The sequence below is a fragment of the Chrysemys picta genome, chromosome 14 (genome assembly GCF_011386835.1).
Source record: "Chrysemys picta bellii isolate R12L10 chromosome 14, ASM1138683v2, whole genome shotgun sequence".
NCBI lineage: Eukaryota > Metazoa > Chordata > Testudines > Emydidae > Chrysemys > Chrysemys picta.
This window is the reverse complement of record NC_088804.1, coordinates 11,805,350-11,827,876: the sequence shown is the minus strand read 5'-3', so window position 1 is coordinate 11,827,876 and position 22,527 is coordinate 11,805,350. Positions and strand designations below refer to the sequence as shown.

Below are 22,527 nucleotides of genomic sequence, written 5' to 3'. Positions count from 1 at the left end.
GACCTCTCTGTTTAAACTACTTTTTTCACATCTAAATAGACAATTCTACTTACATAGTACTACAATGAATTGTAGTGAACAACTAAATCTAATAAAAAGCAGCACCAAGTAAGAGAGAACCAAGACTGTGTGTCCAGGAGAGGTGGGTATTTCACTGTAGTAAGTCTATAAACCTTTTCCTTCCTCTCAAAGAATACAGGTTAAATGAAATTAAGAAAATACCTTTTCATCTGAAATCTGCACAAGTCCTGTGCTCACTGAGATATCAGCAGTCAGATGATATTCCATCCACAGAACTGCTCCATGGCTCTTCCCAGTCCTGGAAAGAAACAAGTAAATTGATTCTTTTCTGATAACTTTATAGAACACTTGTACCTAAAACAATGGCTCTATTTTTTGTGAACACAGTATTTGTGTTTTATGGTATTCATCCAATCAGTTGCCTGGGGAGGAGCTGAGTAGCTGAATAGGTCAGTCATGGATGGCAACTGTATAACCAATTGCTGACCTGTAAGTCTGACAAAATACAGGGAAATGATATTGGAGCAGGCCATGAGTGTGTGTGTTTGGGTTCGTGATAATTAAAAATGCGTTCCAGGTTAGTAGGTAACAAGGCACACATTGACAGGGAATCCTCCTCCTCCTGCCTGGAAGGTTGGGTGGGAACGGGTTTCCTCTGCCTTCATACGACATCATTTCCCCCTTTTTTCCTGAATCCTACAGATGCCTTTACCACATCTGCTGTTTCACTTCACCCACCTCCTGCTCCACAGAGCTTGGCTGGAAGAGATAAATACAGGACCAAGTCTGCATTCTATTTTCTACCGAGCCCCCTGGTGCCTCAGGGGCAATCTCTGGCAGTATGGCTACACAAATCATGCTGCCAGGGAACACAGCTGGTGCTGAAGCACAGGGAACGTGCACGGAACAGACACAGATGAGTCTGGCCTCTCATGGATCTCCATGATCCACAAATAACTCCCAAGTACCTGCCAGCTTTGGGGGAAGACTTTACGATCTATTCTGTAAGGTGAGGACAAACCTCATCCTTGCAATAAAATGAGAATTCCTCTCCTATCAGGGGATCCTCGGAGTCTTCTCTACCAGAGCTCCGTCCTGTGAGTTTTACCACATGAAGGTATGATCTGGGCCATGTAAGTACCCATAAAGTGTGTATCACACAGAGAAAGCCAAGTTACAGACATTTATGTTAGCATGACACAGTTTTGCCTTTAAATCTGAAGAGTAGAAGTCCTGAAGTAATGGAAGTTCAAACCAAGTTTTCTTACTTACAAGTTTTTTGCACTAGTTACACAGTATTTCAGAATTATAGCCTACACTGCAGAACTATTTGAAGTTACTTCAATTTTAGAGACATGTGACTAAGAAAAGCCAGTTGGAATTATCTCAAAATACACGCTGCATATAATATTTAAGTAAATGTGAACTAGCTACCTACAAAAATTGATAATTACAGCAAAGAATGTTATATACTTACAGCTAGTAAAATGAAACCACCATAATTTGGAAGATAAACCATGTGCTGGTTCAGAAAGAACTGATCAATCACAGAACAGATGGTTATATTTGGAAAGGGGAAATAAACACCCAGATCTTTGTCTGGTTGACCTAACCTATACATTAATTCAATCAAACGGTTAATATTTAACTCATGGTAACATACTCTATACCCGTTTGCTCATATCCTCCTCCTTAATAACAGTGCTATTTTTAAAATACAAGTCCCCTTTCCAAGAAATGATGTACCTCTAATCTCTGTCCCAATTCCCTTTTACTTCAGCTGACAACTGACAGATCGCTACCCACGAAGGTAGGTAAAGCCTGGGTTTGAGGGTAGGCAGCAAGAAGTTACAGTGGGGTGTAGTTCTGAGTTTCTGTGGCTTTTGCAACTTCGGGTCACATGTTTAATACTTACCTGTTACCTGTAATAATGTATAAAGCATTTGAGTGCAAGCAAAGGAAAAACTCATTATGCTTTTCTTAGACAATAATTCTCACCTTAACAGATTTACAGAGCCATCTGTGCTGAGAGTTTGTTGTGGTACAGTCAGTCTGAAGTCAAATGTCATAACCTCTTGGGGGTCAGACAGTGATTTGCAAGGGTATTCCCACAATGGGTGAGGTTCTGCCTCTTTGGACTCCCTAAAATTCAGAGAATTCTGAGGAAAGAGAAAAAACCTGGTAAAGACAATCAAGTTTGCATCTGACAAGCACACTCCTTAATCAATTATGCTGGGTATAATGTATGATGTGGTTTGTGTGCCTCCTAGCTAGACTACAACAACATAGATAAGCATGAAGACATCAGCCCTTCGAAGATTCCAACTAGTATACAGAATGCTGCATAAGTCTCATCAGCAACACAGACTATTGCAAAAACATCAGACCTGTTCTTCCTTCTCTAGACTTGCTTCCCATAGAATATCAAGTTAAGTTTATGTCTGTCCCTATCTTCAAGGCTCTCAATGGCCTGGCCCAGGTTGTCTAAAAGATCACCTAAAGCTCCAGCATGAGGACTGTGGTCAATAACTCTGGTCCTCAAGCACAATAGAACTTCCAATCATAAGGGTAAAGCTTATTTTATACAGGAAGCAGAGATTTCTGAGCTTTCTTAGGTGCCAGTCTGAGGTTGTGGAACCAGCTCCCATCACAAACCTCATCACTTTCTGTCCCAAAAGCAAGGTACACTTCTTTGACCTGCATTCGCTAGCACTCACATTCCCTAGCAGCATTTCCATAAAAGTTTTAAAATGTAGCATTCCAAGACTCCATTGCACACACAATTCTCCCCTGGGAAGAGGATAAGAGAAAATGACCCACACATTGGTTGTCCCAACTTTTTTTGTTAACTATAAAATCTGTATTAGAAGAACCTTCCTTCCTATTCACTATACTTCATAAGAGTATTGCCAAGTTACTTATACATTCATTTAGTTTCATGAAAACTCTGCTCTTGATAGAAAGATAAAGCAACTACTGGGACCTACCTACAGAAACGCTCTCATTTAACAGCTATAGCTCCACAGCAGATGAAGTGTCTCTATAACCGGTCACGTTAGAGAGGTCTTTCAGAAATGCTTGAAAATGACCATACACAATTTTTGCAATAAAGCTGATTAGTCCTCAGGCTTTCCAAGCTCACCTCGTTACTGGTAATGGGACATGCCAGTAAAGTTGGTGTCAAAGGATTAACCACTACTAGCCACGACCGCCAGTAAAGTTGGTGTCAAAGGATTAACCACTACTAGCCACGTCTCATCGCTGGTTCTTGGAAAGCGTCTGAGTCTAAGTAACTGCACTGATTACAAGGGTGTGAGGAAAAGAAGTTAATAAAACTATTGCTAGATGATTTGATTTCCAGCATAAAACGCAATTAACTTTGAGAATACATTTTCTAATCCCTATTTTGAATCAACAAAGACTATGTTTTTCTGAATGCTTGAAGACAGCAAAACAGCTTTGTCAGATCAAAAAGAAATACAAGGCTAGAAACTAAGAAAGGATTCCCCCCCCCAGGAATTACGTTATGTCTAACTGAGAATACCACTGACATCACTTTAGGATGAAACAATGTTCTGTGTGTCACATGCACAGATGTAAAACACACATTATTCACTCATATCTTCCACTAAATTACAGCTCTTTTTCCTTGTAAAGTTAAAACTTAGCTATAATGTCACATTTTGCCTAAAGACTTTAGATGATCCCTCACTTACCTTAATCATGTCATCCATAATGTGAACATCAAACCCTTCACAGGTACCACATGGGCTTCGAATTCGCCACAAGTCCTAAGGAGGGAAAACAAGTATTCCTTTTAGGGAAGAATTTTAATTATGAACCAAGCTCTTAACTATATACTGCAGCCAGTTGAAAAAGATAGGAAAAGTATTTTTTTTTTAAATGTGTTCAGGCCAGTTGAATCAGGGGATTAATAATGGGACATATCACCTTCAATCTTTAGGTTGTAGGACAGAATACAGATCCCATTCAGGAGCAACCTAAGGTTTTTACTATCTTAGTTTGTTGGCTTTTGTTAAAGAATTGGTCTCAGTTCAGTTTCCAGAGGACAAATGCCTAAATCACAAGGGGTATCTTTTTGCTGTCTAGACACAAAGGGCATGTAGACTGTTATCCTTTCAACGGTGGATCCTCCAGGTTGGGAGGCATGCTTATGGTGTGGAAACTCTGCATTTCTTCCACCTCTGCAGTTCCATCACTTGGATTAATACAAGACTTCAGTTATCTGGCACTTTTCAATTTAATTTTTTCCTGTAATTCTTACATGAAGACTGACAATTTAAAGTGCTGTAACAGCACTTCACCTCAACCATTAAATTGAAGAAACAAAACCACGTAGACCAGTGGTTTTTAACCTGTGGCCCACAGATCCCTGGGGAACTGCAGACTATGTCTAAGACTTTCAAAGGGGTCCACACCTCCATTCAAAACTTTTTAGGGGGTCTGCAAATGAAAAAAGGTTGAAAACCACTGATATAGACAAGCAGTTTTCCTAAATGAAAGAACATTTCAAATGTGTATTTTAGTTTTATTGTTGTAGCAAAGGACTTCATTTTCATTCTTGCTTCCTATTTGCTATTCAGCTATATCCTGATAAGGACAAACCAAGCTGAGTTTACTGAAGATAAATAAATTCTACATTAATCATATTTTGTTAACCCAAAGTATTCCAGCCTCTGAAATCAACCCACCTATATGCATCTATGAAGTGAACTTTTTTTTCCCTTCAGCTAGACTTTTCCCACTCATGATCAACAGGAAGAAACAAACTTTTCTTAAACCACATGGTCCAAATGCCTGTCACATGAGTATTTTGGTTCATGTTTAATAACCAAATTAATGATAAGGCAACACTAGAATCAAAAGTTGAAGCCACTGAGAACTGGAGGGGTCCACAAGTGAACATTTTTTACTGAATTTTCTTTTTCTGGCTGTAAAGTTTGTTGCACTATTCCAGTCACAATCATACCAAGATCATCTACAAAATTACCTATTCTAGCTGGTTGAATGAATTTGGACAGACAAAAAAAAAAATTTTTTTTTGTGGCAGATCTAGTTTCAAAAGACTTGCCTGAAAGTTCAGAGCAGCATCTATACATTTCACGCAGTAATAAGTACACCTTAGTACCTATCCTGGACGCACTGTGAGATTACTAAAATCAGGTTTTTAAGGAAATGCATATAGTGTGTAGTAGTGTTCCTAAATGACACTGTCATCTAAAATAAACCAATATATCAATTCTATTTCTACAGCCTGGAATCTGTATTACAATGATTACGAATGAGAAACAATCCTTTTAATACAAGTCAAAATGCTACCATACAGATGAATACAAAATTACCCTGCCCGCATACTCTGCCTTGCCTACTGGAAATCAGGAGGCAAGGAAAGAGGGTATACCGAAGTCAAATATTTTGGACAAGTAGACTAGGGGAGTGATACAGGTTTCTGGTAAGGTGCACTGGTCCCAAATAACAAGTTGGATGCAGGAAAAGTGTTTTGTTTATGTAGTGGATGTTTGAAGAATTTGGGATTAATGCTCTATGAGAGATTTTTGCATACCCTTAACAGTTTTGTTTCAGAACTAAAAAAATGCTACTGTCACTAAAGGTATGGGTGTTTTTATAGTTCATTGAACTTTTATCACTGTTCAGAGCATAAAATAATAAAACACTACCTCTAAATGCACATACTAGAAACTTAACAGAGCAGATAATAAAATTGCTCAAAATATGATGTTATAGTCATAAAAATGATAATATTGCCATTGCTTTAAAACAGCGGGTGTGGCAGTTGTGCAATCCTAGAATCATAGAATATCAGGGTTGGAAGGGCCCTCAGGAGGTCATCTAGTCCAACCCCCTGCTCAAAGCAGGACCAATCCCCAGACAGATTTTTGCCCCAAATGGCCCCCTTAAGGATTAAACTCACAACCCTGGGTTTAGCAGGCCAATGCTCAAACCAGTGAGCTAGCCCTCCCCATTGGATATCCTGCATGCATATCCACAACCATTCCTTCTGATGTAGGCCCTATTGAACGCTTACACAGGATGAACCTTGAACCCCATCTTGTATCTAATAACATGGGAATGACATTTTGAGAGATGTGGCATTAATCAGATTAGAGTATGGCTCTAAATCATTAAAACCTGCATTTCTCAGATATTATGCCTTCGATAAGGCAAGATGCAGTTTGTCAATGGAATAAAATTTATCTTTTGACAATAAATGCAGCATGGTCAAACTAAACCTCTGTTTGTAATTTACCATACTACTAAGAAACCACAGAACTAGAAGCACAGGTATAGTTCTGAATCTAGTCCCCTAAGACTACATCTTACACAGCAAAGAAAAACCCCCAGTTACCGAGTAACAGCCAACTTGGGCTCACAGGGTTGTTTCATTGCTGTGTAGACATCCAGGCTTCAGCTCTGGGAACCTCCCACCCCACAGAAAGTCTACACAGCAATGGAACAGCCCAGCGAGCCCAAGTCGGCTGGCATTGGCCAGCTGCGGGTTTTCTTTGCCCTCTCTTCCCCAATAGATTTCTTTAGAAATCTGAACTGTTTTATGGTTCCTCAAAATGGCATTTCTTTGATCAGTTTTTATACAAAATATAACCTAAGTGATGACTTATTTGAACACCACCACCCACTGAAGCCATGAAAAGCAGCCTTTGTTATGTCATCTGCTTCTTTGCTTATTAATGTCACATTTTCCTGCAGCAGACTCCAAAACCTGATCTCAAAAGTCCTTCCGAGTTGGGGCTCTCTTTCTTTCTTCCTCACCATACTTCTCCCTCCAGTCCATTATAGTTCTTACCATAAGGGTTAAGAATCCTAAAATAATTGTAATTGTAGGCTCAGACAGACACTTGGTGACAAAATCAGATTAAAAAAAAAACCTTTAAGATTGGTCTTCAATGGCACAGTGAATGCAGAGATAACTGCCACTAAAATCACCTAACAGAACGTTCTGGGAACATGTCAGTGTTCCAGATGAGTTGCTTTTGTACCTCGTTCTTTTTCAAATTGAACTTATCTGAAGAAATGCCAAAGTTTCATAATATCCCTAACTAAAATCTGTCTTACAGCATGCATGCTGTGTACTGAAATGTTTCTGAACCTTTAAACAGAACACAAATTGGGCACACGGTGCTTTGATGAAAAACGCACACTCAGACAAGCCATTACAGATGTAAGTGTTTAGTCTTCCACAGCATGATTAGCCCTTATCCTACACATCAGATCTATTACTTCAAAGAGTAGCATTACTTCAGAAACACTGCAAACTGTTCTGTATGCTCAGAGCAGCCTAGACAGGAAGAGTAATAAGGTCCTAGGAAGAAAGAACAAACACCCCTGATCATCAAAACAAAGCTGAACAGTCATTTTAGAGGTCCATGGTATCAGATGCTACAGGAAATCTGAAAGCATGAAGACCTCTACAAAACGTGAGTGCTAGTTGCACAAAGTCTTTCCAGAATTCACAAAGAACTTTTACAACTCATTATTATAACAGACAACACATAGTATCAACTGAGGATCTGCCTCATTATTTCTTCAAAGAGGAATGAGGTGGGGGGAATATGCAAGGCTCTGTGAACTGCATATAATTTTGACATGTTATTACAGCCTCTCCCTTTCTTGTGGCAGGATTCTATCACTCAGACAGAGGCAGAGTTATTTCTTATGAAGGATTTTACTAGCTATAGTGCTCTCAAAATTTCCCTTCAGCAACAGTTATTGGAAGACAGCAGCTTTTATTGTATCTAATGGGTCAATGAACAGGTAGTATTTCAGTTCAATGGTCATCTATTTACAAGACTGTTGTGCCAATCTTTAGTGGAGGAGCAAACTCACCAGTTTCAGAAAGACTCATTTTATTCCCATTTATTGCTATAAACAGTTAGCTCATCAATGTTTCTGCTCACACCAGGTCTTGTTCACTGAATTTCTACTTTACAAAGGTCACAGTTATGCCATGAGCCAGATAAAGACTGTTCTAAATTATGCTGAATGCATCAAAAGCTAGGGTAATTATGAAGCATCTCTAACCAGCCTTCTATCCAATAACCTTTAGTACATTTGAAAGGATTTAGATCAATAAGTGGAACAAATAATTTAGTGCAATTCTCTGGAATGGTGGTGAATTTCCCCCCTTTTATGACATTTGTCTTTTGGGTTTTAGATTGCTCTGGATCTTCTAGGGTTATTCAACAGTGGCAAGTATTAAGAAACGTATGCTTAACCTTTTCTTTAACTGCAGTCAGCACTTAGGTTATATTTTGTATCAAAACTGATCAAAGAAATGCCTACAGAACAAATGGTTTCTGCTCTCCATTCATTCATGTTGCAGGAAGAAAAGGTGAAAATCAGCACTCTCTGAGGGAGGGGAGAAGAACCCCACTACTATCTTTAGCACCATAAGATTTGTTAAATAAAGAGCTTTCTTGTACAATGAAATTTATTCAAAGCAGCTTAAATTTTCATAAGTGACTATGATTGTTGGTGCTTCAGTTTTTGAGTGTTCAACTTGACACATCATACAAGGGCCCAACTTTCAGAGGGTAGGAGCTCATCACTTTGTGAGAATCAGGCCTTTTCAATAAGTCTTGAGCTGGGCATCCAAAAATTAAGGCACCCAAAATCATTAGGAAAATTTAGGCCATGTCTATTTTAAAGCCATGCAGGTACAGAATTCTAAACTAAGTAAATATTCTAACATCATGGGTTTCACTGTACATGAAAAAATATCCAAGGAATATTTACAGTATTAGTTGATTACCAAAACAAATTTGCTGCTTGACACACTTTGTTTAATCAAAAACAGACTTATGTTTCCAAAGCAGACAGCTTAGCAATACCAGTCAGGTTACATGGACCTGCCCTTCATGGATTTGTTCTCAGGAAGAAGAGCTAAACATCAAATGGCTGGATATGAAGATGAGTGTACAAGAAGTTTAAGGAGATTATCCTGCTCTAGATATGTATTTAACTGCCACTGCCAGCAAAGGGAGCTGTGCGCGCTTGTGTGTAACGAAGGAAGATATAACCCTAAGTCTGCAATGTTCTACTGTGCACCTTTATTCTTAATGGAAGAAAACTCATTTATCTATTGTTCTGTTTTGTGTGAGTGCAACACATTAATTTTTTGTAATGTTATATTTTATAACACACTATATTTGATATGACACACACTAAACAGCTTGTCTTTCCTCAGGATAAGAAACTTTTTATATGATGGAGACAAAGGCAACACTGATTAATAGCTATGGAAAGATTAAGGCTCAATACAGATTATTTACACATACAAAAGACATTATACATTTTTAATGAACTACAGGTGTCTTGTCTGAATGGCTTTTCTACCCTCACTATGAGTGATAGGTAAATTTGGCTAGAGATGTACAGGGAGGTAAATACACACGTGTTGTAAAACAGGGACTAATCCCAGGTCTCCCAAATCCTGGGTAAGTGCAAAAACTTGGACCATCCTTCCTCTGGTCTACTGTAAAGCAAATCCACATGATGATCATGCATCTCCTCATTTGATCAACTTGAAAAAGAAGTCACTTTTCTCTAAGTTCTTTTAAAAACCTATTGTGGTTACAAGCAACACCTATGATTCCTAAAATAGAAATGGGAGAGGAGCTAATACATAAGATAATTATTAAGATGTGGTCCAGGAGATGAAAAGGTTGAGATTCACCCCTCCACTAGAATGTTGCAAACTTAACATTAAAAATTACTATAAAGTTGCTAAAACAACAAGGAGTCTGGTGGCACCTTAAAGACTAACAGATTTATTTGGGCATAAGATATAGCTTATGCCCAAATAAATCTGTTAGTCTTTAAGGTGCCACCAGACTCCTTGTTGTTTTTGTAGATACAGACTAACACGGCTACCCCCTGATACTTGACACCATATAAAGTTGCTGTAGCCTGCCCAGTCTTATAATTGAAAAGTGTCATTTATAGTTTAACTTACAGTTTTTCAGAACACAGCACTTACTGGCAAAACAATTTTGATTTATTTCCAATAGTTTCTCTTCACTCTACAGATCAATTTAAAAATATTCACACCATTTAATTGTAAAAAAAAACAAAAAAAACCCCCAAAAACCCTTCAGTTTCAAAGTGACTGAGAATCTTGGTTTCTGCTGTGCAGAGGGAATGAAAAAAATAGCAGTGTTTCAGTTGTTGAATGGTCTTTAAAAAATGCAGTCTTCCATTCTGAAGGGCTTTTAACTCTCTGAAGCACAGCTCCTAATGAATGTGTAAAACAGTGTGTGCCACGCAGACTGCTAAAAACTTAATTGGTTCTGCCAATAAAAAATAAGTTCAGGTCAAGATAAGGACTGAAATGACAACACACTACCTTCAATCTGAGATGTCAAATTGCTCTCATTGTGCTCTGTTGTGATGCTGAAAATACAAGGTGCTCAGATATGATAAACCTGAAATGTAAAATACTGTTGACGAGAGCCAATTTGGTTCAGTTTTGACTATGTAAATATAAACTGCATAATTCCAACCATCTCACCTTGAACTCCACGACCATCATATAAAGGGAAGCAGACTGTGGCAGGACAGTGACACCATTTGTGAGGTGGGCTGCCACCGCTGTCCTAGCATACAGAAAGTATAGGTTGTGCCATGGTAACAGGCTTGTAGTGAAAAACGGTTCTCCAATGAGGACTGAGACCTTGACAAAAAGGAAAGGCAAAGCCATTTTAAAAAAGGAATAAAGACTCAAATAAACAAGCAATTTACAGAACTCCTAACTTGTCATATTGCAATGTTAGTACGTAAAGCCATCCAAAAGTGAGGCTCCCTTTTGAGGCTGCATATTCTGTACTGCAGAATAGACAAGTGTATCTGTTTTTTAGAATTCACTGGCAAACAAAGGTATTTTCCTATAATACTAAGTGTGAGGCAAATGTAATTATGATTAGATGTGAAGAGTTTTGTAACTGAATTCTGATAATCTGTAGTATTTGAACTTAAGGATGTGAGCAAGCAACACTTCTAGACAGTCAGTCTTTGACGCTGGGTTCAGGATATTTAACTGTTCCACGTACAGCTCATCCACATATAAAAGTTGTGCCACTCTGGCTTTAACTTATCCCCTAATGTGAATGCAGTTCTACTGATACAGATGTGCTAATACAAGCATAGCTTATTCTCATGCAAGTATAATGTACCTTTATACCAGTAGAACTACGGTTGCTAGGGGTTGGTTGTACAACTCTTGTGGTTAAAAATAAATCAGCACACTAACCAACAGTTAGTATTACCATAACAGCATGAGAGGCAGTGGTCTCAGCACATCAGTTGCTTAACCAGTGTCAAGTTTTTTGTGGTCATCATGGCAAAGGAAAATTTTAAAGGAGGGTTCTGAAGGGGGATGAGGTAGCGTTGCAGGTGTTTACGGGAAGCTCCTTCCAAAAATGAGAGGCAGAGTGGGAGAAAATACAAAGGTGCTTGTTTAGAAATGTAACAAGTGAGTGATGGAGGCTGGCATCATGGGCCAATCAGAGACAGGAGTCAACTTCTCAACAGTGAATAATAGAGGATAGGTAAAGTGGGGATAGGCCATGAAGGCTCTTGAAAATGAAGACAAGTAGCTTTGTTTGATGCAAAGGACAAGGGGGAACCAGTAGAGGGATATAAAGTGGGCATGGCACGGTGAAAACAACAGGTTAGGAAAATGATCTTTGCAGATACATTCTGAAGGGATACGAGTGAAGACCAGGCCTCATTTATTTTTCAATGGGACAGAATCTGGACTACCTACTCACTGTTACACCACAGACATGAAGAGAATGCACAGACAGCTTTGGTTTTAACAGCATTGATTGGAGCTATTCTATCCCAATAGAAAGGAAAGGTACTTTTCAGTCTGTTTATTATAAGTGTTTTTAGTGCCAAAACAGGACAAGTGTTACTTACCTTTTTATCTTCCAAATCAGAAGCAGTCAGTAATTCAGGACGTTTCTCTATTATTTTAATTTTATCTCCTACATGGTTGGCTTTAAATATCTTAAAGAGAAAAGTAAGTCATTTATACTTTTTCCTTTAGTACAACTTTGAGTGTTTCATATTTTGACTTTAGAATAAGCTACTATTTTAAACAACGTTCTGAAGATGGAAACCACCATCTGGAAGGTAAATTCATAAACCCAAACTAATTAGTGGTTCTTCTCAATGTGAGCGTTCAGTAAACAAATACCAGAATAGGGAAAATACTTTTGAAATATATATAATTTTATTTTAATTAAGTAACGATACATCTACAGATACCTTGTTTCTGGGCATGAGTGATTAAAATTTAAGTAAAAACTATGCCACGCTAGATCAAACCACTGATATATCACATCAGTTATCTGGCCTTTGTCATGGCCTATACCTGATATTTCACTAAGACAGGAGTCAACAGACAACACTGCACCAGGCTTCAGTAAGTGTTCTGTTTGTGTGGCATATGTTCATGTTGGAGACTTCCTGTTGTTAATAGAAGAATCACTATATGTCTACCGCACTGTTATTTTTATATGTATCTATTCATATACACACTTTTGTTGAATGATCAGAATTGTATTTTGTTACCAGAACACTACATCATAGCATCACCATTAGTTTCTCATTTTTAATGTTGGAATTACAGGACTGGAAGGGACCTTGAGAGGTCATTTAGTCAAGTCCCCTGCACAGTATTTTTTAGACCATTCCTGACAGGTGTTTGTCTAACCTGCTCTTAAAAATCTCCAATGATGGAAATTCCACAACCTCCCTGGGCAATTTATTCCAGTGCTTAACCACCCTGACAGGTAGGAAGTTTTTCCTAATGTCCAACCTAAACCTCCTTTGCTGCAATTTAAACCCATTGCTTCTTGTCCTATCCTCAAAGGATAAATGAAAATCCCATACCTGGACACCACCATAGAAAACTATATTTCTTTAACACAGACACTGCAGTCTGGAAACTTTGCAAATGTGAATGGTTTCCTACGTTTTTCACAAAGACGGAGACTTACATTTCTCAGGATCTGAGTCAGCAAGGAGATACTAGCTAGGGTTAAGGAACATATCAACGCTTCATGCTTCCGGGATTAAATCAATCTCTATTAGTGATTAGGATGAGATCTTCATGTGGGGGCAGATTATCCTCCAACTACCTACTGCAGGGTTTCTTGCACCTTACTTTGAAGCATCTGGTGCTGGCCAATGTCAGAGGCAGGATACTGGACTAAGGGTTGGATCGAGTATAGCAATTCCAATAGTCCCAGTGTTAACTGGAGTCACAGGCATAATCCTCAATACAGAGATGACATTATCCCCAAATTTCTTTTCCTTATAGTGCCTCACAACCTTGAAGAGCTTATGTGAATACTGATAGCTCTTTCCATATATACCACAAACATACTGCAATACATATGAGATGCTACTATACTAGAATAATCTGCTTTATTATTAAAGGAACCTAAGCATCAGATATCAGAGGTAAATAAATCAACTGTATAAATTTTTAGATTTACTGACATCACCTGAATTCTCTTAGCCATAAGAACGGCCATACTGGGTCAGACCAAAGGTCCATCTAGTCCAATATCCTGTCTTCCAACAGTGGCCAATGCAGGTGCCCCACAGGGAATGAACAGAACAGTTAATCATCAAATGATCCATCCTGTCGCCCATTCCCAGCTTCTGGCAAACAGAAGCTAGGGACACCATCCCTGCCCATCCCGGCTAATAGCCACTGATGGATCTATCCTCCATGAATTTATCTAGTTCTTTTTTGAACCCTGTTATAGTCTTGGCCTCCCCAACATCGTCTGGCAAAGAGTTCTACAGGTTGGCTGTGTGTTGGATCATGGATGAGTACAGAATGCATGGATTAATAGTGCTCCTTATACATCAAAGCCCTTTTCAAAAGTAGATGTTAATAGCCACATTTTACAGAAAAAGAAACAGAGAAAGTGACTTGCCACGGTCACACAGCAAGCCAGCATCAGAGTTGGGAACAGAAACCCATCTCTCAATTCACTGGACCATACTGCCTCATCTCCTAATGTAGTAGTGCACCCGATTCTGTGAGATGCTGAACACACTCCACTCCCATTAGAATCAATCAGAATAGAGGGGGCTTATCACCTCTAAGGAGGCACTCACCCTTTTGCAGAGTCAAGGACACTAACTGCATACTGTGACCTCAGTAGAGCATTGTGGATATCATGGTGAGTCCAATCACCTCACCAGGTGATTCTTTGTAGGTCATCTGACCTCTCACAGCTACAGATGGTCTAGCTCCAAAGTATCAATAATACTGCTGCCAAACACATTATTTGGTTTTGGAGGACAGATTGTTTTTGGAGTGAGGGGGATGGAGTAAAAAAATGGTCAGTTAGACACAGCTTTTGCTCAGTACGTCAGTTTTGTAACACCTGACAATTTTATTCTCACGGTTTCTACAGGAAGGGGACATTTTGAACACTGACTACTAGAAAATCTGAAGGCAAATTCAACAAACTCGAACGACTGATGCTACTTTGGTATATTACACAATTTTTCCAAGGAAGTCTTGTCAAATTGGATGATCAAATATGTTAAAGTGGATTTCATCCCTGGATTGCCAATGCACCCATGACCATCGTTATTTATCTGGCATGCCTTGTGTGCTGGACATGAGATTGTGAAATCTATAGGGAGTCCACTTATTTGTTTAAGTAAAAGGATTAACTACTCACTTTCTCCATGAGACAATGGGATACTGCAGAGTTCTCTACTGTAAACACCTAGAGAGAAAACTGTACAATCAGTCATACTGGCTTAATCACTCAAAATGCATTAAAATGACTTCATACCTATTCAGTGTTATGGTTTTGTGGCATGCTCATAAATATCCAAGTGAACTATACATGCTCATTTTTAGCTCATGACACCAATATATATTTCCCTTTTGTCACATTGTCTCTACATAATACGATTACTGCAGAACTACAAGTTAAACTTTGCTTGCACAGCTGTAAAATGAACAAAATTTGACTGTAGAACATTGATATTTGTTCTAGTCTTTCCCACAGGAAAATCTATCTTATTTTCTTAAAATTAAATTGCAACAGAACCTCATTAATCCAAACTCTGGTTAATTGCAAATCCAAAAATCCACACTACATAGATTTCAGAATTTGCAGTTTATTGAAGCACAGACTACCAAGATTCTGCTACAGTTGGGGTTAGGAAGGACAGATCACACTGCCTGTGGGACAATAGATGTGTCATTATGTCAACTCCTGGTCCCACTCCAGTACTTAATGACCACCTGAAACAGGGTTAGGGCACTTACAACTGGCCATAATGCCAATGCTCCACCCCCACTGGGTCTCACTCCTTGAGTGTGGCTTAATGGGATTCTACTGTACTAGTTGGAAATACCACTGAAATGCACTACAGCATACACACCTTTTGACTTATGGGCGCCCAGTCTAGACTTAGTCAAAATTTTCCTATATTTGACATCACATTAGTTCTCATTTTTTCTTCTTTCGAGCTTGTTATTAAGTTATAAGCGTTCTCCAAGTCTGGTGCACTTGGGAGATCTTTTCATGTGTTTAAGTATTTCAAAGGAAATGAAGCATATACCCATCCACCTGCCATGCCCAGAGGACAGCTTTACTTCACTTTGCATATCAAATTTGGACGAAATTGCCACCTGAATCCTCCATAGTTATACCACTGCTTCCATTAATAGTCATGACTGAAGAAGACACTCAACTGTACACTTCTACCCCTCAGAAGACCCTTGCTAAAAGCCTCCAGAACACCAAGATGAGTTTCTCAAAAATGGAAGATAGGTGCAGCAGCCACACACCAGCCTGTTGTCAGCCCAGGATGAGTCACAAGTGAAGCTATGTGCATAGCTGAATAACACCAGATCATGTGTGTAATTTGGGCTTTGAGATGTCGTGGAAAATGGTTGCCAGCCACTTAACTCACTGAGTAGTGCAGCCATCATTTTTCTGCCAGACAAAAGCAAAATACTTGCATTTGTCTACTGAAGGACTTGTTTTGCCAGAGACCTGTGCCTAAATGGCAAAACACTGTTGAATACTTTCTCTCTCACTGCATCCTTTATGATTGTTAGTTTAGGCATCAATTAGCAATAGCATGCAGCTGTGAGAATGTCTGAGCACCTAGGGCAAACCCAAGTGTTCAATATGTGTTAACTAGAGACACCAAAGTACTATTGAAGAGGGAACATTCCCTTCCTCAATCAGGGGATTACTTTTTAGAGCACAATTTTCAGAAACTACCTTAGAGACTGACATTAATCACTTTTCATTTTTGGGTCATCATCCTTGCTGTTGATTACAAACAATTTAACTAAGTTAATTTCAACAGTTGCAAGGAAAAGTGCTGGCAATCTGGGTGTTTTGGAATCATGAGCTAGTTAGTTTATTGAAGAGAGAGTCACTGGAATAGGCTACCGCATGGTTATGCTTAGGCTTAGGCTTGTCACTAGACTAGAACTTAACCTGTCAAAATCTCAGGTACTGTCAAGTAGGGTGATATAGTGGAGACTATATTGCTGTGACTGATCAGGGACTCTGCAGTTTTATTATGCACAGTCTTTTTACACTTACACTGTAGATGTGCATTTCTTAAACACTGCCCAATTATCAACTCTACAGAGCTGCATTATCTATTTTCCTCCACTAATTCACTCTCATACTTACAGATTAGTGAAGGTATTAAAAGCTTAAATAAAAAAAAACCCTTAAAAAAAAGGAGTGAGAGAAATGGTTTGGGCCTCAATCCACACACAGGTGGACATCACAAATGGATCATCTAGCAAATAGCATAAGAAACTCATACGGGGTGATGAGATGTGCCCAGCTAGTTCCCAACTATTCAGTCTCAGAGTGAAGTATGTTTTAATTTGAATGACCCTGTCAGAAAATGAAACTAGAGACATCACAACAGCCCAATTGTGGCTGGGGAGAGGAAGTGGATGAGGGAAGGGGAATGGATGTGAAACACGTAGGTAACATACATAAAATACTTTGAGTACTGGGTGCATCTCACAGTTACACTCACTCATTTCTCACTAGAGGATAAACCTAATCCCACCCCAGAATAGCATAGGAATGGTGAGCAACAAAAGGAGAAAGTTACCTACTCTTCTGACAGTGAAATGAACATTAACAGCAAGAGGGGTAATTCAGAAAGGAACCAATGAGGAAGCGCAGGACACAGCTGGAGCCTTTGGCTACAGTTGGGGTTATAAGTAACCAAAAAATGGCAGCTGCTCCTGCTGTATAGTGTAGAGTTTGGCTGTCACATACAGCTGAAGTTCACCTCCACTGCTGATCTAGTGGACTGGACCTGAATATTACTAAAAAGCAACACTGAAATGTTCCAAAGGACTGAAAACATCTGTCTAAAAAATAAAGACCAGAAAAACCAACTGGAAGCAGTGAAGCATTATACCTGCTCTGCTCCAAGATACTGAGCCAGCAGAGGAAGCAGGCTGCCGTCACTGATGCAGAGGCAAATACTGTCTTTTTCCAGCACCTGCAGAACATAAGACAAGTTGTCAGCATTATTCTTATTCCAGATTAAAAAGTTTTCAAATAGAATTTCTACACTTGCTTGTTTGTTGAAACTTAGCCAAAATTTAACACATTCCTCTAAGACGATAGGGATTTGGGGAGCTAAAAACCAAACCAAGAAATATCATCTGCAAGAGTTTTTTCCAAGCTGAAATTCAGAATATAAGATTTTAACAGAGGAGTACCAGAAGTGTTTATATCATGCCCAAAGTAGGTTGCAGAGAACTTACTACTCATCACACATGTACAAAACTCATGTTTTAGTTTCCTCTTGCAGTTACTAAAAGCCTGTCTGTGTCTCTTAGTGACTACTCTCAATAGCAGGGACTTTTTCATAAATAAATTACAGAACTAGAATGGTTTCACATGTATAAGTCTCGTGGATATCTGCAGTTCAAAATAATTTGATACTAGATATTTCATGACTAAGTCTGATTTAGTGTTTCTAGCTCAGACAAAATGCAGTGTGCATTGTGAACAAACCTAGCACATACTCCCTTCGGAAAGGAACATGAACCACCCAGTAGTAATCTATTGGAATGGAAAGATGCACATGGACACCCTGGTGGAGAGAGCAAGAGAGAGAAAGAGTTGATGTCACCATGAGTGGTGGAAGAACCGCACTTACTGTCATCAGAGCCTGGATGTATTGGTTTGTTCGATTCTGATCATTTAGCTCTCCAAAGCGTGGCCTGTTCCAAAGCAGATGAGCCTGACAGCTACAAAGAGGACTCCCAACATAGGCATCTTTTTTGTCCTCTTCATTTCTAAAATAGAATATGAAAAACCTTGTATGCAGTGTTGTTGTAGCTGTGTCAGTCCCAGGATATTAGAGACATGGTGGGTGAGGTAATACCTTTAACTGGTGAGAGAGACAAGCTTTCAAGCTTATAGCTCTGTGTAAGTTCGAAAGCTTGTCTCTCTCACCAATAGAAGTTGGTCCAATAAAAGATATTACCTCACCCACCTTGTTTCTCATGAAAAACATTGACTAGAGTATCGAGTTATATGCTGTTCCAAATCAGCGAATGTGTGTGTTCTAACCAATGAACATATGAAATACAGATTACAGATGGCAGTTTACTAGACATGCTTTCCTGAGGATTTTTAAATCTGTCTCTGTATTTTTGCATCCAATGTTATCAAGCTTTTAACCGGCCTTCATTTTTAAAAGAATGAGCATCCTATTCACTTCTATGGAAGAGACCAGGTGCTCAGAACTTGTGAAAAAAATCAGGCTGCTAGTTTAGGTGCCTAAATATGGAAAAAGAAGTCTAACTTTAGGCACCTGTTTTTAAAAATCGTGTCCCCTGTTGTCATTATGACTTAAATACTGAGTGAGTTTCTCTATCTTCACGATGAGGTTGATGGTCTTGCCAAATTGTGTGGGATTGACATTAGCTGTTTTCATGCTCTCTTCATGATTTACTTGACTTTCTAATCTTATTGTAAGAATTATAAATTATAAGGTCAGAAGGAACAACTGTGATCATCTAGTGTGACCTCCTATATGACAGAGGCTATATGACTTCTCCGAATTCATTACTGTTTGAATGATTGAGCTACACAGGGTCCTGTTAGGAATTGAGAAGTGTCCAAGGACACTCTTGTTCCTGTTACAGAACACTGAAGACAGACATGCTACGTACCAGAGACAAGGCAGGGTCCCTTAGAAACTCAAATTGTGCTCTAGCTACTGCGCATATTTTTTTACTCCAGTCCCACCAAGTGGCTTTCTGTTATTTGCTAGCATGTTTACCCTACACCATAATTTAAGTGATATTGCTATACATAAATAGGGAATCTATGATGATGGAGAGGAGCCTACAAATTCAACCCTTGACTATGAGACCTGGCAAAGTAAGTAATGACTTTAGTTTCTTGTCTTCATCCTTCCCCAAAATACCCAAGCTTTTGGGTAGCAGCACAGACCCATAACTTCACATCATTAGTTTGAGCACCAGCTCCTCTCCCTCACATCTATAGTTACCTGGCCTTCTGGAGCTTATACCACACGGAATATTCATCACGGTATGCAGTCAGGTACACATTCTCACCCTGAAGAACTGGCTCCTCATTTGGAAGAAAATATACACACTGCATCCAATGATCTCTCCACTGGAAACAACAAAAACCCAGGTATTTGTTTGTAAGTAATTAAAAGTGATCTTCATTCAACAACAAATACTCCAGTTTGGTCCAAAGAGAAGTTATCCCAGTTCTAGTAAGCACTGGCAGGACTTTACAATACCAGCCAGTAAATGAATGAGTGTGGCAATCATTGTTCTATTTCAATAGCACTGAGAAAGAGGTGGATGCTGTAAATGCAAATGCAGTAAGCAAATGCTTATATAGAAGATGTGTTATGCCAAATGGAATGGATGTCAGCCAATAAGCTTGCTGGATAGCTAACCATTATTCTTTAAGTAAAAAAAAAGAAAAAAACAACAACCCCAAAACCCACAAAATAGCACTTATAAGGTGCAAGAGAGAGCTACCCTTCTCCCACCCCCCATGACAACATATACTAGCCCAGTGGTTTTCAAACTTTTTTTCTGGCGACCCAGTTGAAGAAAAGTGTTGATGCCCGCGACCCAATGGAGCTGGGGATGAGGAGTTTGGGGCATGGGAGGGGCTCAGGGCTGGGACAGAGGGTTGGGGTGCATGGGTGAGACCAGGAATGAGCAGTTCAGAGTGTGGGAGTACAGGGCTCTGGGCTGGGAGTACAGGCTCTGGGGTGGAGCTGGGGATGAGGGGCTTGGGGTGCAGGAAGGGGCTCTGGGTTTGGGCGGGGGCTCAGGGCTGGGGCAGGGGATTGGGGCATGGGCTTAGCTCAGATGGCTCGCAGCAGGGGTGCGAAGGCAGGCCTCCTGCCTGTCCTGGCACCGCGGACTGCGCTGTGCCCCAGAAGCAGCCGGTCCGGCTCCTAGGCAGAGGTGCACAAGTGGCTCAGCGTGGCTCTCGCCCGCAAGCACCCTCTACCCCCAGCTCCCATTGGCCGGGAGCCGGTGCTCAGGGCGGGGGCAGCCCGTGGAGCCCCATGGGCCCCCGTCTAGGAGCCGGACCTGACACTGGCCACTTCCGGGGTGCAGCACAGTGTCAAAACTAGCCTGCCTTAGCCAGGCAGCATCGCCGACGGGACTTTTAATGGCCCACCGACTTTTAATGGCCCAGTCGGTGGTGCTGACCAGAACCGCTGCGACCCAGTGCCTGGGTCGCAACCCACAGTTTGAAAACCACTGCATTGTCCAGATAATGAAACCAATTGCACCACATTTTGTCATTTTGGAAATCTTCTGAAAAGGCTGTTTCAGACAACGTTTGGGTTTCAAAAATCCCTATGGAACATTGCCAGGCTTCCAAGATGGCCATTATCATGTCTGCTTTTTAACTTTCATTCCAGGTAGCTGTTTTCATTAGCCTTTTTCCCTCCATTATTGTCAGTTTGTCTATTGTCTTAATAGTAAATGTATTTCTAAAAAGCAAGTCTGTGCTCCAATAGTGATTAATACAAATATAACTTCAACCCAATACTGGCATATAAACTCACTACTATAACCTTAGCAAACATTATCCCTTAAAGATTTAGTACAAAGATTATGCTACAAACCCAAAACACAGGTGAATAATCCCCATCCTGTTTATAATACTATAACTAAGAAAATAAGTCATTTCAGAAAGCCTTATTTTATGGAAGCAAGAATCAAGTACCAAGAATTATAACTGAAAGAAGAGATGAATTTCTAATACTTTATATTACAAAAGTGAAGGTGGTCTTAAAATAGGTTGGTTTCTTAATTAACATACATTTAATATGCATGTATTTAGAATCTTGCAATAAATTGAGTGCTAGTCAAGTTACTACACTTCAAGAGCCACCTGCTCAAGCACGTCACCACACCCATGTCATTGAAATAAAAAACATTACATGCCTTTATTTAAAATAATTAATTGGATGGTGGAAATTTACCAAGACCGTACCTGGACATCATTAGAGGTGGGTTGTACCCAGTATGGTGCCATAGTACATTTTATCATCCCAGAGGGGTCCATGTCAACATCCCACCAGGAGAGGATCACTTGTGCCATGCCAGATTTTATGGGGTCCAACTTCGCTGTGTAATAGGTTGAGGAGCTGTTTACTTGCTTACTGAAATCCACACTGCACAGAGAAGCATCGATTGTACTCAAATATATTTTAAATTACATATATTCATTCCGATAGTTATGCAACCTTAAGAGTGTTTCTTTTGGGAAATGCAGCAAGTAGAAGAATAAATATGGGGAGAGGAGGGTTTAAGTAACATTATACAAATGGGACAGAGTTTAAAAGCTGTAAAAATCGTTACACTGAAATCAAATCATACACTAAATTTCAGCAACAGAAAGAAAATAAAATGGCTTGTCAAAAATGTCACCTAAGTATTATTCAAATGTTCAATGTCAGTTCCCCCCCAACCTTTGCTTGTCATCAGTTACTTCAGCTGAATAATCTGTGTTTTTTTGGAAGGCGTAACAAAGATTTTATTTAGTTTTACTACTACTAAGTCTGTCAATCACCTGAACATAGTCATAACATCGCTGAGGACAGTGAAGTCACTCCGAGGCACCTGGTTTAGCTGGATGTCATAGACCGAAGGAACACCAGGACAGTTCTCTATTTCTGAAGGGAAGACAATAATTTTCTCATCATCTTCTGCCTGGACATGAACAGGAAATAGCTTGTTCCAGGACCACATTCTTTTGGATTCCACTAACTGGGCATATACTCTTGCCCTGTGTGGCACTGCCTCACATCCTTCCTAAGCATTTAAAAACAAAGAGTAAATGCATTCAACAAAGCTGAGTTATTAACACGCAAGGAAAATAA

The 22,527-nt window shown here is 39.6% G+C and overlaps 1 protein-coding gene across 37 annotated transcripts in view; it reads right to left on the bottom strand.

Moving 5' to 3' along the window:
- The window catches only part of PRMT7 (protein arginine methyltransferase 7), an 82,664-nt gene that overhangs the window by 39,778 nt on the left and 20,359 nt on the right, over window positions 1–22,527 (bottom strand). For 11 of the 37 annotated variants that reach the window (XM_065567585.1, XM_005306301.5, XM_042852304.2 and 8 more), the window contains 11 exons: window positions 22,218–22,459; window positions 21,639–21,819; window positions 19,648–19,775; window positions 18,286–18,445; window positions 17,536–17,619; window positions 14,793–14,840; window positions 11,998–12,087; window positions 10,589–10,750; window positions 3,738–3,812; window positions 2,020–2,180; window positions 223–319 (listed from right to left, as the gene is read on the bottom strand). In XM_065567585.1, the coding sequence (XP_065423657.1) occupies window positions 223–319; window positions 2,020–2,180; window positions 3,738–3,812; window positions 10,589–10,750; window positions 11,998–12,087; window positions 14,793–14,840; window positions 17,536–17,619; window positions 18,286–18,445; window positions 19,648–19,775; window positions 21,639–21,819; window positions 22,218–22,459 (1,428 nt within the window). Of the gene's footprint in view, window positions 1–222; window positions 320–2,019; window positions 2,181–3,163; window positions 3,320–3,737; window positions 3,813–10,588; window positions 10,751–11,997; window positions 12,088–14,792; window positions 14,841–17,535; window positions 17,620–18,285; window positions 18,446–19,647; window positions 19,776–21,638; window positions 21,820–22,217; window positions 22,460–22,527 lie in introns of all 37 variants that reach the window. The other 26 variants (XM_065567570.1, XM_065567576.1, XM_065567578.1 and 23 more) reach the window with 7 other exon arrangements.